General features: G+C 38.3%; 1 protein-coding gene across 1 annotated transcript in view; it reads right to left on the minus strand.

Annotated features, from left to right (window-relative positions):
• SYNE1 (spectrin repeat containing, nuclear envelope 1) overlaps positions 1 to 17,267 on the minus strand; it is a gene marked incomplete at its 5' end in the record, with an annotated part of 158,814 nt that overhangs the window by 44,257 nt on the left and 97,290 nt on the right. The window contains 12 exons of the mRNA XM_009869161.1: positions 3 to 90; positions 3,744 to 3,891; positions 4,250 to 4,404; positions 6,264 to 6,410; positions 7,355 to 7,537; positions 8,524 to 8,728; positions 9,804 to 9,937; positions 11,229 to 11,399; positions 12,101 to 12,256; positions 15,216 to 15,371; positions 16,034 to 16,210; positions 17,196 to 17,267. Coding sequence (XP_009867463.1) covers positions 3 to 90; positions 3,744 to 3,891; positions 4,250 to 4,404; positions 6,264 to 6,410; positions 7,355 to 7,537; positions 8,524 to 8,728; positions 9,804 to 9,937; positions 11,229 to 11,399; positions 12,101 to 12,256; positions 15,216 to 15,371; positions 16,034 to 16,210; positions 17,196 to 17,267 — 1,792 coding nt within the window. The remainder of the gene's footprint in view (positions 1 to 2; positions 91 to 3,743; positions 3,892 to 4,249; positions 4,405 to 6,263; positions 6,411 to 7,354; positions 7,538 to 8,523; positions 8,729 to 9,803; positions 9,938 to 11,228; positions 11,400 to 12,100; positions 12,257 to 15,215; positions 15,372 to 16,033; positions 16,211 to 17,195) is intronic.

Raw genomic sequence — 17,267 nt, forward strand, 5'->3', positions numbered from 1 at the left:
ATCCACTTGTCCCTGTTCTAGGAGGTGCTGCCCATCAGAGATAATTGAATGCAAAATCTGCTGGCGGCTGAACATCTCTGCCTGGAATAGCTGTTGTACAGGAGACAAGGACATTAAAACAAGGTCTTACATTTTAATTCTATCTGCATGTACTGTAAAAAAATAATTTTTGTGTATTTATTCTAATTTCGAATTAATTCAATGGGAGCTTTGTCATAAACTTAAAATAGAAAAACACATTTAAAAATCTCATTGCTGGAGTTACTTGCTGCTTTTACTTTAAAAACTATTAAATAGGTAAATAATATCAACAGTATGTAGGTTTTAAGTCTCTAAGTACAATTGTGTGATTGGAACTATATCTTACATCAAAATCCAGATAGGGTATTTATTGCATGGACAGGAAGGGCATGGGGTTTTTTTCTGACCTGTTCACAAATATTACAGTCCTATGCCTTGTGAAATTGAATTTACACACAAATTATGTGTGATAGTGTTATATAAACTTTTAATACAATTTTACATCGCCAACAGAACTTTGAAAGAAATGATCAGTGATGTGTAGGAGCTAGAAAGCAATTTTCCACTTCTTCCAATTTTTCCAATTTATTTTCCCCATCAGTCACAATTAACTTTCACAGTACTTTTAAAACTCCCTTATTACTTAAATGTTACTTCCGATAAAAAACTGCCTAATTGCCACTTAAGCAAAAATTAATAATGCATATTAACATTTATTTTTAAAAACATCTTTTCTTCTAATAAGGCACCATGTCTCTAGATATAGTTGTTCAGGAATCTTTTAGGTTGATGAAGGCACATCCAGGCATCAGCTCAGGACTGGACCCATTCTATGTCCAAGAAGTTTTCACAGATATTAAAAGAGAAAGTATATTGGTATGAAGCTTGAGATATTTTTTTTCTTTTGTTAGTGATGGTGTTTGCAGTTGACAGAAGTTCATCCTTGCCTGAACTAAGGGCCACTATACTCTAAATCCAGATTACACTGCTGTTGTATGGTTTCCCACCAGCTCAAATTGTGATGTACCAATCTCTGAATCTGCAACTGCCAGCAAAATACCCACTGGCACCTGCACAATTAAATCCCTCAAGCACACTGTATGTAGCTTAGGACTTGTAGATGGTGGACTAATTTTTCAAAATGACATTTTTACCTTCCTGAATCACCAACTTAATTTTGAAAATGTTACCCAGGTCATAAGTTTTCCCACAGAAAGTAATAGTGTTGTCCAATTTCATTCACTGATAGTGTTCTTTGAATATCTTGGCCCTTATGAATGACTGAGTCTGAACCAGAGGGAAACTAATTGCTCTGTTAAGTCACGAACAAAACCAGAATACCATGGGATTCAGAATTCCAGAAAGCTGAACAAGAAGGTAGGAAGTTTACATCCAGTCACATCTGTGTCTGTCAAGTTAGGGGGCATGGGTGAAGCACAGGAAGAAACAGCATCTACCACCATTTTTGACAGATGGGAGACTCAATAGAACACAACTGGTTAAAAAAACCCACCAAAACCAAACCCCCCAAAACAACATTTTTTTTTTTTTTTTAACAGGGCAGGTGAAAAAAGCATGAGGAGCTATTCTTAGAGTGGAAGTATTCAAGCTCTGCCCAAAAGCAGAGACATTTCTGTCAATATCCACTTGCTTGCCACATGTATGTAAGAGGGACACCCCGTTATGTGGGGCCACTTGCCACTGCAATTTCTTCTCATACATAGATCACAACGAATCACAGAAATAGGCATTTGAAAGAGAAGGAAAGAAGGGCAGTTGTTGGAATGCACAATATCACCACACTGGAAAAAATTTCAGTAATTGAGTTGGCAAGGAACATCCCCTTCCCTTGCCAACACTTTCTCAATGCTTGTCTCCGTGCCTTCCCACTGCATAGGAGTCCCAAGCAATGCACAAGGCTCACAAATGGGTATCTGGAGAACTGCACCAGAATGACCACAAGATTGTCCTTACAGACTTCTCTGATAGAGATGCCAGTGCTAGTGCAGGATATTTGAACAAGATATCACCTCCATGTTTCTAGTTTGCAAATTTCAGTGGGAAGTTATTTCTGAATAAGGCCACCAAGGCAGCTGAGGTCCTCTTTGAATAAAAACCAGCAAAGTTATGAGTCAGCACTAGAAAGCTGATAACAGAGTGGGAGGTATTTCAATATCCATGCATGTGGAAACAGAATATTTTCTCATTATCTTCAAAACCACAAAGCAAAACATTCTGGAAATTCATCTCAAGAAGTTTAGATTTGTCCCTTTGAGCTGTGAGGTGTGGGAAGAAAATTCAAGTGTATCAGGAGGGGGCACAGAACATTGCACAGAACATTGAGTACTGAATACATTTAGATTATATAAAATGCCAAAAAACTTTAGGTAAAATAAGAGAAGCTATTCATAACATTTTCTTAGGATCAACTGCAGTATTTAGAAAATCAGATATTAGTTCTTTAATTCTGAGAAATGACTTTATAGTTGCAATAATAAAAAAACCCCCACACTTCAATGGAGTGCTGCAGCAACACTCACCCAAACTAACTGTGCAGATCAAGGTTTCAAGAGAGAATTAAGATGAGATCTCAAGAAAACTGAACGCAAGAAGATTGCCATTAACCTTTTTCAAAAAATTATAGCTATGCCTGGACCCAACAACAGTAGGAAATTACTCACTTAGAGGATAATGATTTCTGAACATTCAAATCTCAAAGACCTGAGATGTCTCAACTTACAAAGACACTGTCCAGTTAATTAACATTAAGAGAGGAAATTAAATGGATGACATTTTTGAAAGCAAAGGCAGTTAAATGCTAAAGCAAAGTTATGCTAAAGGAGGAAAAGTGGTTGTGTATTATCAGACATTGATCCAAACACTATGCTGTGAGATATAATGCAAGAGAGGGGAAAGTTCATGACTGTCTCTATGTTCTGGCCCAAGTCTATGGGTAAGTCAGCTGAAAAAGTTGTGGGAACTGAAACTACTGTAGCCACATGGGAACTGACTTGTCTCGATCTTTACCAGGATTCTTGGCAGTAACAATATGAGTGGAGAAAATTGTGCATCACTCCTCTGAAGAATGATAAAGGCATCCTCTAGTAAAAATTCTGAAAACAGCAAAAGCTGCGGTAGTTCTTTATTTGTTACAAACAGACAAATGACTCCAGCACACAGCAAAGATCAAATCAGTTTGTTCTCCAAGGAAATGTTACCAAATAGCCCCATGATGAGTTATAAAATTCAATATTGGACATATAAGTCTTCCTTTAACATGATCTTGAGATGTTGTATAAATGTACAATAACAAATAAAGAAAATCAGAGTAAACCGAAAGAAACAGGTATTTTCTCCAGTTAGGATTGAAGACAAAAGGTGAAATAACATGAAAATAGTTATATTCTACAGGAAGGCCAACAAAAACTTTTATTTCCTTGGTACAAACCAATTTGAAGTAGATTAAATGCTGGGGACAAATGTTCATAGGCATACTGATACATTATACACAAATGCAAACAGATACTCAAATCCTCCCCCAAAGTGGATATTACTGACATATTTGCACGCTTGTCTTTTTAAGTTAAGACATCCTCAGACAGTATAGGTCGATGTAATTCAATTCAAGGCATACTATTATACTACTCCACAAAGAACGTACATTCCACTTATATATAAATAGTATGTGTTGTAGTTATGTATAAATATACATGATGACTTGCCTCATGGGCCCTCTGTTGTTCTAAAAGGGTCTGGTAGTTTCCCGAAATTTCTGCTGCCATGTTCAGCTCAGTCTGAACTAATAAATCCATCCAAGTCTCACATTTCTCCAAGAAAGTCTGCTGCTGCAGCAAGAAAGACTGCAGTTTACTGAAAGACAGACAGACAGATTCAGGTAAGGCCTCTTCCTCTCACACACAGTGTTAAGACTCTTTTAACAACTTTTCCAGCAGAATTCCATAACAGATGGTAGCACTGTTCCCATTCAGCTGCCTCATTCAATTTATTTAGTCAACACTTTTAAAAGTAGCAGTTTTCCTCACTTCAAACTCTATTTTGGCAAAACCAACATATCAGATGACTGGTTTCACTCTTCTACTTACGAGTACACCAAAGAAAATGAGCTTTGGTTAATGAAATCTCTGAACCTTTTTCTGTATTCTGCAAAGGGTATACTTTCTAGCTGTGGCAATCTAAGAAAATTGTGCAACAATCTAACTATCCCCACCTGAATCTCTCTGTGGTTTGAGATGAGATCAGAGACCATTGTCTGTTCAGGTTCTGCATCCTTTTGATTTCTTTATCATTCAGAGGGAGCCTGTAACCCAGCTCATTAAGATGGTCCAAATCCGGGGTCATGCTGCTGAACTTCAACATCTGACTCTGCAAAAATAATAAAAGTGGTGACTAGGAAGTTCAGCAATTACACTGTTTTAGACTGAAAAAATATGAACTAGCACTCAGCTATTTTTGGAACGGCCTCGGTTGCCACCAAGTGGCAAGCAATCCCTATGCCAGGGAAAAACTGCATTTCAATTTTTCAGCCTCAGGTCCCAGAACAGGAGAAGACTTACATTCATGTTTAAATGCGCATAGAGAAACAAATTCAAATTACATGCAAGTGTTTTTCTGAATTGGGGATTTACCGCTCAGAGCTGCAGAAGTAGGCTAGTGTTTGAAGCCATAATGTTTACACTGTCAAAAAAGCGAGCCTTTTTCCTTGATTCTTAGCCTGAATGCTAGGATGGCAAATTCCCATTGAACTTGTTAAATTTCTTTTTTTTTTTTTTGTTTGTTTTGCAGTACAGAAATATCTAATTCACTATGTTAGGAAAACATCCTGGTTTTTAACATGCCCAACGTGAAATCTTCTGTATAGTTAATCCAGACAGAAAAATAACAGAAGATTAAAATAACAAAACCAGCCTGGATGGCAAAGTCTACTTTCCTGCTAGGGTCTCTGAAAGAATACAGTAAAAAAGCGCACCACAAAAAAAAAGAGTGAAAGAGCTCAAATGGAGATCACATGCACACAGTATGAATATTTCTTCAGTATATTGAGATACCCAAAATGAATAGATGATTTCTTCCCTAAACTAAATACCACTAAGACAGCATTGCATAAACTCAAAAAAGCTGAGAGAAAATAAGATGAAAGAAGTCTTCAAAACATGCTAAAATTTCTATGCCTGTTTTGATTTAATTTTATTGTAAACAGTTTGCATGTCCTTTTCTTCTTTACTCAGAGGCAAAGTAACACCAACAATCATTCTCTGACTGCCATCGAACTTCAAAGTTCTCAGTCTTACACTTTGCATGAGTAACAGTATTTTAATACCTATAGAATGCATGTGGGTATTTGTGCATATCCTGTACTTCAAATAACCTGGCTAACAGAGAAAATAATCACAGAATCACAGAATCACAGAATGTCAGGGGTTGGAAGGGACCTCAAAAGATCATCTAGTCCAATCCCTCTGCCAGAGCAGGATCCCCTACAGTAGGTCACACAGGAACACGTCCAGGTGGGTTTCGAATGTCTCCAGAGAAGGAGACTCCACAACCTCCCTGGGCAGCCTGTGCCAGTGCTCTGGCACCCTCACAGGGAAAAAGCTTTTCCTAATATTTTTGTGGAACCTTCTGTGTTCCAGCTTGTACCCATTGCCCCTTGACCTGTCATTGGATGCCGCTGAAAAGAGCCTGGCTCCGTCCTCCTGACACTATCCCTTGACATATTTATAAACATGAATGAGGTCACCCCTCAGCCTCCTCTTATCCAAGCTAAAGAGACCCAGCTCCTTCAGCCTTTCCTCATAAGGGAGATGTTCCACTCCCTTCATCATCTTTGTGGCTCTGTGCTGGACTCTCTCAAGCAGTTCCCTGTCTCTCTTGAGCTGAGGGGCCCAGACCTGGACACAATATCCCCGATGTGGCCTCACCAGGGCAGAGTAGAGGGGCAGGAGAACCTCTATCAACCTACTAGCTACTCCCCTACTAATACACCCCAGGATGCCACTGGCCTTCTTGGCCACGAGGGCCCAGTGCTGGCTCATGGGCATCCTGCTGTCCACCAGAACCCCCAGGTCCCTTTCTCCTACGCTGCTCTCCAGCAGGTCAGTCTCAATCTATACTGGCACATGGGGTTATTCTTTCCCAAGTGCAAAACTCTACACTTGCTCTTGTTGAACTTCGTAAGATTTCTCCCTGCCCAGCCCTCAACACTTTCTGCATTTATTATTCACCTTGAGTTCCTCCATTCTAGTCTGTAGCGTTGAGAGATCAGAGGAATGATTGGGATCCTGTCCTTTCAATATTTCTTCTGCTTCTCTTATCCAGGTCTCAAGGACTTGCAGGTTCTTGGAAAAGGTTTGATAGTCCAGCACTCCAGCCTTGAATAGAAAAGGGCCCACAGTTTAAGACCTTCATCCACAAAGCATCCATATAGACATTACACTCCTGGTTATTCTCATTATAGATTTGTAAACAGCTGTATAGGCTAGGAGAAATTGTAAATGCTGCTTTACTCAGAGCCTGACGAATTACTGTTGGCTTTTTTAGGTTAGAATACAGGATTTTTCATCATAGGAAAAAGGAAACACATTGACACAGTGCATAAATGTCTCCTTGCCTTGGAAGAAATAACCTTCTTTAACTTCCTTTTATGAAACTAACTCCTCTGCTTAAATTATTGCCAGCAGAGAGAACCACTAGTTGCTCTTACTGCAATTTGAAATTAAAACCTTCTTTTATGTTTCGTCATTGTAGTACAGTGACATTATAAGGACGTTCTAGACAATGCTGGATTTCCTGGGTAAATTCTCTTGTCACCCAAACAGAAGCCACTACCTCTGTTTCTTTCCCACACACACTTTCCTGTGGAACACATTCTGCCACTCCTTTTTAGTCCCTGGTGACATAAGCAATTTGCAACATCTGCTGATAAGGTTTTGACACATGATAGGTGTCAGTCGGTCTAATAAGAACTGTAAATACACAATTATTCAGAATTTGTCTTACTGCTAAAGAACTAGCTGGGAAGAGAAATTGTCTTCAGGGGACTACTGTTGTCCACAGAAAGCATGGTGTCCTTAGCATTTTAGATAGATGCTTTCCTCCACGAGGTTTTCTATCATCCAGAATTTGGACATTCTTACAAGGTGTCTATGCTGGACTTGATCATATTTTCTGCTCTCAGCTTTGGCCCCCATGGAAGCCTATGAAATGCTGATGAACAGTTTACACCACTCTCTTTTCACAGGTAGTTTTAGGTGGCTCATGTTTACAGGTCCCACAGGATGATCAGATTCAAGAACTGAAAATGCTCTCTGCATACCTGAAGTACAGCCTGTTGTTTCAGGAGTGCCTGTTCAAGGGTTGACAAAATCTGGTTCAGAGAAAGATGATCAGACTGTATAGCTGCTGCTGCTGAAGTCTCCACCTGGCTTTTTAGCTCCTCTCCCAGTTCTTGCAGAACAACCAGTGACTCCTGTGCTGTCTTCAAATCCGTGAGTACACCCTGGGCCAGGACATAGAATAAAGATATGAACAGTCAACCTGACACTGCTGATGTCATCCACATCTGTTTTAAAGAAGGAATTAAATGACCAAATTTCACCACTATACAAAAAACTTTTTTTTTTACTATATTTCACAGTGTCCACTTACACTCTATGAAATGATGTGCAGAATTAAAAAAAAAATAAGTCGAAGTACCTGCACACAGAGGAACAGAAAGAAGTGACTGCCCTGGCATCTTTGAGCAAGTCTGAGTTACTGATGAGGCAATACTTGTTAAAATAAACCTTTTGAATCTACTGACACGCTGGTCCTAAGCAGTAGTAGCCATTAATGTGTTAATTTTTCTCCTTGCTTACACTACGACAACATTTTAAATTTTGATCAATGACACTTAATATTAATTTGAACTCAAAAGAACCAAAATGTAAGCATGGATAAGAGAGAAACTATTCTGCTGCATTGAGACACAGTCTTGAAAAAGGAAGAATCTCAGGGTTTCAGACTGAATGGTGTCCTTCCATAAGGAAGGATAAAGACATCCCCAGAATATACATAGTCTCTTTTCATTCAGAAAAGTGAACAGCTTTGATTGGTGTGAATACAAAGGATGTTGTGTTTCTATCACAAGGAACTCAGTAGATTTGGTAGAGATATTTTCCCAAGCAAGAATACCTTTGATAAGCAGGGACTTAAGACTGAATCAAATGATGTAACTTACCTACCTCCTCCAGAGAGATGACTTCAGATACAAGCTTTTCAAACAACATGCCAAGTAATGGAGGGATCACATGAAAAGTATGAGAAACTCATGAGAGTTAGATAGCAAATATAAATCTGTCCCTCCTGTGTCTGAGCTGCATCAGCAAAAAGAAATGTGTTTGGATGCAATCTTTCAATACACTAAGAGCAGTTTACTGATGGAGAGCTTCTCGTGATTTTTAGCCCACAGAGTTGTGAAAAAATGCAGAGCTTAACTGAACATACATTGCACTCTTGAATCCAAGCAGTAACTTCATCATCAGCAATGTCTTTGGTGGTGGCAGTCTTCAGGAGTTCATTGGTCTGGTCTTCCCGCTGACGGACAGTGGAAGAGCACTGCTGGTAACAGTCCTTGTACCTCTGCCAAAGCTGCAGGAGGCCCTTACTGGAACGCAGTCGCTCTGCAATCTCCTGCAGAAGGTTGCTCCACCTGGGGAAGAGACAGGATGAACAGTCAAAGCCTGGGAGTCTACAAGAACTACCCCTGCCCCTCCTCCTCCCTGCTGTTCCCATGGTGTTTTGGCTTTTAAGGAGTTTATCAATAACCAAGACCCAGATATGTGAGGAGAAAAAAAAGGAAACACAAGAAATATGTTGGCAGGCTGTTCTGACCTGTCACAGCAGGTCTGATCTGTGCTACATCCTAGATGGTGTAATATTAATGCTTGAGGTCAGAGCTAGAGTGCACTTTTTGAAATGAACCTCCTGTTATTTCCACTCAGCGCACTTTGGTTCACTGCATAGAGCATCCATGACTGACCATGAACTGCCAGTACCAAATTCCTGGAAGGGCCTAAGAGGTCCAAAACAACCGTAAACAAGAAACTACTTCTTCTGCTGCAGCCTCCTCCCAGACTCTGACAGACTATTTAAAATCCTAAAGCTCTGGGTAACTCCCTTCTAAAATACTCCCAGGCCTATTAAAATTCTTCATATTATTAAATTAAATCTCCAACTCCCCTTTGAATTCTTGTCCTTAATGGCAAACAGAAACATGTACTTTCTCAAAATTGCTGGTCTTTATCAAATTGCCTCATTATTTCCTTACTGAAGGAAATAATGGTAGACTTTCTTGCCTATTGTGCCCTTCCTACAACTAGAAATAGCAACCTAAAATCTGGGGAACCTGGTGTCTACACAGCAAACAGAATTTTCAGTCAGGATTCCTGCATTTTAAATGAAGTACTGTTTTCTAGCATGGTATTCATGAATCTTGGTTGACAGCCACGCATGAAGCAAAACTACTGCCATTAATATCCAAATGCTTTGCTGGAGGAAAGAATGTTTCATGTATTACTAGTAGCAAATGAGACAGCTCTGCTCCAGGCATTGGCAAAAGGAATAACCCCACCTGCTCCCACAGTCCCCCAAACCTCTCAAAACATAAAAGAATAAAATAGTAAAATAATGAAATATAACAAAAATACAAATTACATAAAACTGAGTCAATGGATAAATGCAAATTTATCACTGAAAGTAAAGTTCAATACACAGACATTTTCTACCTCATGTTCATTTCCTTTGAAGTGCTGCTAAGTGTTTCAGTCACTGGTGGGTGACATTCTTTCAACAATTGATTGGTCACAGAACCAAACTTCTGTAAGCTATTTTCTTGCTTTTCCAATTCATCTTGTAGGCCCTAAATCAGATAGAATAATAATTAAAAAAAAAAAGATACATGAGGTTTTATGATTGAATGATGTAGAAACATTTTGAAGTAGTATGCATCAATTACATCATACAAGTTATGCACACAAAACCTGATTTCAGGTGTTTTTCATCTAAATAGAAGGTTGTTTAATATTAAGACTGTTGTTACAGCTTGCAAAAGAAATTATTCAAAACAAGTATTCATGCACAGAATGGGTAAGTGCATGGAACCGCTTCAGAAATAAAAGCTTAATTGGTGGAAGAAAATAAATTAAATAACACTTTCCTGCTTAGAATGAGATTTAAAAAAGTAACATCATGAAAAATGCTTTATTCTGAAATAAGGTTTTTGCTGTTTCACTTATCAGTCTGAAGTACTGCTGGCAGGGAAAATGCTTTTTTTAAAAATCCTAAAAATTTTTATGCATATTATTACAGTTTTAACAGCTAAAAAATCTGATCATTAATAAACAGTATAGTCAACATGTCAATAAGCAAAAAAATACTTTTCTGTTCTTATTGTTTTACTGACTCCTCCTCTCTGATACACACACAAAAAAATAAAATAAAACCACCTGAAGAGTGGCTGCAAAGTGCATTGATGCTCTTTAAATTCTACTTTGAACAGTGCTGTTCATACTTTGGTAATTTGGCTTTATATACAGCTGGACTTCAAATCACATAGAATATTTAAATGACAACGTAAACTTAAATTTGCTGGTAAATACTAACTTTTTACTTTAAGCACCTGAAAATACTTGCATAACTATTTTTCATTCTAAAGACAACTTTATTTGAAATAAAATGTTTATGTAATAGAACAATAATTCTAATAAATTTTAATTATTTAATTCATTTCAATTAATATTATTTTTTATTTTATAAAAGCAGTCTCATTGTATTTTATGCTTTTCTTACAGTGGAAAATCACTTAAACACATGTGTATCTCAGCTTTTCGAGGGTGTATGTGTGGTACCATGTGATCTCACCATGTGCTCAGAAGCTTGAAGAATCAGAGTTTAGTTTTAATGGTCTGCAGCATGATTTAAAAACTCTTAATGATTTGTCATTACGGCTCAAAATTTAAATAACAGCATCAAAAATCTAAAACTTTCATAATTTTATTTTTCTGCACATTCTCAAATATGTCTCTTAACATTTCAGGATTTTTATTTGCCAGTATATATGTGCTTCTTTTTAGTATGAACCAAAATGTACAGTTATAGTTATCTGCATCCATGCAATGAGGACATCCTTAGTACGTCAAGAGGCTTTTAACCTGAAGGTTATCAACTTGCACTTTCACAGCTTCCAAAGATCCAGTAAGGAGATAAATACGGGACAAAGAATATCTGGCTTCTGTCATGTAACTGTTCAGTTCTTCATAAGCCACTTGGTAAATGTTCCACTGATCAAGAACAGATTGCAACAGTATCTTCAGCTGGCTAACCTAGGAGGAAGGAAAAAAATATAAGTAAATGAATATCTGGGTATTGTTTAAATTATTTCATTCCCTTTGATCTCAGATGTTGTTCCACATGCCTAACGTTAAACCTGTCAGAGAATGAAGGTTTTGCAAAACCTTCAGGGGCACTTACACTGGGTAGAACTTAAAGTTCTGCTCGATTTTATAAAGCTAGGATGGCAGGGACTATTCTACTTTGGTCCAAAGCAGGATCAGGAGAAATTGCTTAAGACTGTGAAACACATATCCCCAAAGCAGGCAAATCAAACTATGAATGGAAGCAGAGAGGTTAGCATTAACACACTGCATTCCTCTGAGAAGGCAGACTGATGTTGATTAAGCTTAAGCTTTAAGCTTATGACAACTAATGCTGATCTCTTCCTCATTCTGTAAGACTTGTGTGCTTGAAAAGGTAGTTAGCTCCTTACAGATCAGTTGGTAACTTAAATATCCACTAGATATCAAGACGCATCAATGACAAGAACTAAAAGTATCTTTGGAATAGGAAATGTTATACCCATTTTATGTGGACTATACACACAGACTTGGGAAGGATGGAAACATGTAGACAATTCAGAATCTCTTCTACAATACAGAAGAAATCCACCAGCTGCAACTGCTACTTCTCCCTCTCCTCCATGTCTTGTTTCTGGGGCTATGATTTTGCCCTTTGATGATTTTTTTACCATGTGATCCAAATTTGCCCAGGAATGGTTTATTTCTTGTAGTGTACTCATAACGGCAGAAGAGACTTCTTCCTTCTTGTTCTGTATCAAAGACAAACCACTCTGTTCTAGATTTTCAACTTCCTTTTCCTTTGCTCTTATTGATTCTTCTAATTCCTGAAAAGAAAAGGAAGATATCTGAGTATTTTTTTAATTGGCTAGAGAGTGCCTTGAGATAGAAAAGATACCCATAAGCTCCATAGTCTAAAAAACAGGAAAGTCATGCTTGTGTACTTTGGCTTTTTATTCTCAAGAGTATCATAATCCATCAGCAATTTTATTTCATATTTTATGTCCCCTCTAAAGTATAGTTGTTTATTTTTAATTTAAATAGAAGCATGTTGTCTATTTTATACTTCTGTATAATCTTCTGCTCTCATCTAAGAGTCTGAAACTTGTTAAAAATAGGACAGCAGTTTAAATCCATGGGAAAATCATTGCATGTCTTAGTTTGTCCTAGAATCCTAAGACGGCTTTTTAATTACTTCAAAGTCAGCTCAAGCCTCTGGAAAAAAAAAAAAACCACCTGAATTTTGCCACCCAAAGAAAAGGATAAAATGACTTCCAAGGGAAAGATGTCACCTTGCCATGCCTCCCAACATGAAGTTGAATCTTTATTTCTTTGCAAGGTCAGAGCAAAGCCCCTTAGAATCACAGAATGTGTTGAGTTGGAAGGTACTTTCAAAGGTCATGTAGTTCAACCTCCTGGCAGTGAGCAGGGACATCTTTAGCAAGTAATAGTCTGAGGACTGTACTAAGCTACGAAGTTCCCTGATGATATCTTTAACCCGGGGTCCAGGCAGGCAGCAGACCTCCCTATGCTGAGGGTCCACCCAGCATATTGGACCCTCTACTTCTCTCAGAAAGGAATCACCTACAACTATAACCCTTCTTTTCCTCCTCGTAGATGTGGCTGTGATACTACCAGTAGGTTTATCTGACCTTGGAGGCACCTCTGATGCAGATTGCTCATCATCCACATTCTCATTTCACTGGCCTTTCTCAACCAGACCCTCATACCTGTTGGACAGAGCCACCTGGGGGAGCGAGGTGGGAAAGAAGGGAGTTCTCCTGCTCTAGGCATGAACCTGCCTCCATTCATTCCTTTCATTTAGGCTTCTGCTTTCAGTCTGATGGGAAGAGGACAGAAGGGCCCCTTGGTCCTGGGTAATTTCTGTCAGGTGCTCCCATTTCTGTGTCAAGGAGGGCAGAGCTTGGCTTCAGCATCCTACCTCTTGTTAAGCCTCCCTGATGCTCCCTAACCATTCAACTTCCTCTCACAGCTCTGCCACCAGGCTGAGCAGATCACCCGCCTGTTCACAGCCCACAGAACATTTCTTGTAACTGCCACCCATTAGCAGAGACAGGCCCTGGCACTCACTCTCTGCAGCCTGTGATCCGGACAGCTGTACGTTTGTGTGCGAGCTCTGACTGGGTGGCCACAGCCATTCTGGTGAGCAGTGAGAGCACAACCTTTTGCACGGTGGAGATCGCAGCTAAGCTCCACCTGAGAGGGTGATGACCACCAACTGGACTCACCTCTTGAGCTGTCAGAGCTTCCACGCATTTCTACACATCCTTGTCTGCAAACTGCTACACCACATGCTGTTCACCTGCTTCATGCCCTGCACGACACTAGGCAGCAGCTAATATCAGTTAATAAATAAGCTGCAGCTTTTGTACTAGTTGAACCGGATACTTGGGAGTGTCTGATACAGTTATTTCTTAAACAATTTCTCTGATGATCAAAGTCTTGCAATTTATAACTGACTCAAGTGTATTTGCTACCTTCCCTGACCAAAAGGAAGCATAAAGGTGATAGATCAGATTCAGCTTTGAACTCCAACTAAGCACAGCCTGCCAATTATATCAGGCTATGTTAAATTATCCTTGCTTCAGTCATAAGGGTTTACTGTGCTGAAACTATACTTGAATGGAAAGTAAGCACTGAAACCAGTTTGAAAACTTCGGTCAAAGATTTCAGAAAAAACTGGTCTAACCAATCATTTGTTTTTACAGAAACAAAGATGGGTTTAAAACACTGGTGAATATAGATAAAATTCTCTTATGCAATTCATCTGATTAAATTTCCAGCTGTTCTGTTTGTGAAGACTTAAAAGCTAGATCATATTTGTCACGTTTATTAAATGCATACAGGAAAGCCAGTCACATCAATATAAACACGCTTCCTTACTCCCTTTTAAGGGGATGAAAATACCAAGATTTTGAGCATACAGTTGTACTGATGGAGTTCAACTATACATTTGATCTGGTGTGAAATGTATTATTTGGTGTCCAGTAGAACGAAATACTTCTGAGCAAAAATTATCTGATGTCTGAAACCATGTAGAGGCCTTGTTTATAAATTCAGAAAAATCTGTTTAGCCTATACAATTACAAGCTTGAACTCTAGCCTGACAGCTCCAGAAGCATGCTTCTAACTATTTAAATTTGATCATGTAAACATCATTCTCCTTCAGTCTTCTGAAAGCAAAAGGGAATCCACCACTACTTCCTTCTCTGGAAAAAACATCTGAGTACTTGAAAAATCTGAAAATACCTGAATATTTTCCTAACACATTTTGAATAAAAGCATAAAACCTCCATGGATTCTAACATTTCTGACCATTCTAACATGGTCAGGTGGAATATCAGGTGGAAAAATAATGGAAAAAAAAAGGGGGTGTGAAGGAATGGTAGTGATAAGGTACAAAACCAAAGTTTCTGAATAGTCAAGCATGGTATTCACGATAGGAAGTTCCATAAGACTGGCTAACCAGGAATGGGAACATTCAATGGCCTTCTAGTTCAATACGTTTGGTATGCTTGGAAATGTCTATGCTTTAATACACGCTGCAGAAAGAATAATGACTTTGGTTGATGTAAACATCTTTGGGACGTTATTGTTCCTTCCTCCTTTCTTACTGTTGGCCCTTTAGGAATTAAATCTCTCCCTCACTGAAGTACAGAGAAGGTGTATCACTGACTTCACTAGCAGGAAGATTACACATGGCTTTGTCAAATGTTTTTTCTAACTGCTGGAATAAGAATATTCTTATTTATAAGAGAACGTTACCTGACAGTCTTTCAAAGCATTCTGTACTGAAGCCTGGTCTCCGATTTTCTGTTGCTGTTTCAGCTTCTTCTCTTGGGTTTCAAACCAAATTTTTAGGCACTGTACATTATTTTCATATTCCAGCCAGGATTCCTGCAGACTTTCCAGCTGCTGGATCTGCAAAGAAATGTAAGCATACACTTTCTCATACAACTAATTATGCATTACATAACAAATACAATACAATTCTTGGGTCAATTAAATGAATAAGCTGACCAGAGAAGAGAAGGATCTGAGGAGACCTTATAGTGGCATTTCAATGCTTAAAGGGATTCTATAAGAAAGAGGGGGCAATCTTTTTATCAAGACCTGTTGCAACAGGCCAAAGGGTGATGGTTTTAAACTAAAAGAGGGAAGTTCTAGACTGAACATAAGGATGAATTTTTTTTTTCAATGAGGGTGGTGAAACACTGGTGGAACAGGTTGCCCAGAGTGATGATGGAGGCCTCATCCCTGGAGACATTCAAGGTCAGGCTGGATGGGGCTCTGAGCAACATGATCTAGTTGAAGATGTCCCTGCTCACTGCAGGGAGGTTGGACTAGATGACCTCTAAAGGTCTCTTCCAACCCAAAACTTTCTATGATTCTGTGAATCTTTCCTTAAAGATTTTCAAAAATCAGCTGAGCAAGTGCCTGTGCAATCTGATCTAACTGTAACATTAGGCTTGTTTGAGAAAGAGGCTGGACTAGGTGCCCTGCAAAGGCTTCCAATCATTATAATGTCACACTTCTATGTATTTTGAAAATTCACTACAGAGCAGCTAATGCTTTTTCTTTACCTTTTCTGTTATTGCGCCTTGGAGGATCTGCCAACGTCTGTTCATTGCTCCAAGCTGTTCTGCAAAATCAGTTTTGTCGCTACGTTTACTTTCAACATCCTGGCCGCTAATTTGTAGCACCGATTGGTTCACAAAGTCTACTGTCAATTGTTTGCAATTTAAATCTATCTTGAAACCCTAGCAGAAAAGAAGGCAATAAAAAACCAAACCATAAGTACTAACATTTCTCATCTTCCTGTAAAACAGAGGAAAAATGTTCACAAATTACAGCTTTTCCAAAATTTAGCTAAAAGGTTCATTAGCAGTTGACTAGCAGTTAAGAGTATTGCTACTTTTTCCTAAATATGGAGAAATAAAGCAGCAATATAATTCCTTTGGAATACAGAATCTACATGCACATCTTTTTCTCTACCCCCAAATTAATATATGTAAAAGTAATGATACTGATCTCAAGGATCAGATATGAGAAAAACTGGGTATATATATTTTTTTCACTTTATTCAGTCTCAAAGTTTTAATGCAAAATCAGGTAAGATGGTAAATATTCTTATATACAAAGAACAATAATAGCCAAGAAGTGACTTTTCAGAGTACTAGTGGAACAAATCTTACATTAAGAAAGTTACTGTGTGCAGATCTATTATAGGAGTACTACTGACCTAGTTAAAGAAGTGAAATTGTCTTTTATCGACACTCTTCAAAAGTTATCTCAAGATATAGCATGTTTCATTTTTGCTTCAGATAATGATCAAAAATTATCTTGTTCTCTAAACCTCTGACCACCTTTCATTCAAGAACAGGCCACATTTTGAGGAGAAGGTGCTACTATGCAGAGAACTCATAAAATAGCTTATATGATTTGCAAAGTACTTTGTGAGTTTGGGTGCAAGATCTAATGAGGTTTAATCATGTGAATATGTTTTGGATTTACCTGGAAATTACTTTAAACATAATAAAAATTATATTTCTGCTGTAACTAAACAGCAGAGTAAAAGTAGTTTTGACTGGTTTTCCACAGTATCAAATATTACCCAGATCTAACCACTGCACAATGTGAGGAGTTTGGTTTTTTTTTCCCCTTACATCAATTCTACTTTACATATGTATTTTTATTTCACGACAGTAATTCAAAAGGGAAACCAATAATATTTCTATTTAGTACCTTGTACTTCTGGACATAATCCTGAATGGCCTTCTGTCCTACTACATTTTTTAGATTCTCTTCATCCTGCTG

This window comes from Apaloderma vittatum, unplaced genomic scaffold, assembly GCF_000703405.1.
Source record: "Apaloderma vittatum isolate BGI_N311 unplaced genomic scaffold, ASM70340v1 scaffold8415, whole genome shotgun sequence".
In the NCBI taxonomy this organism is placed as follows: Eukaryota; Metazoa; Chordata; class Aves; order Trogoniformes; family Trogonidae; genus Apaloderma; species Apaloderma vittatum.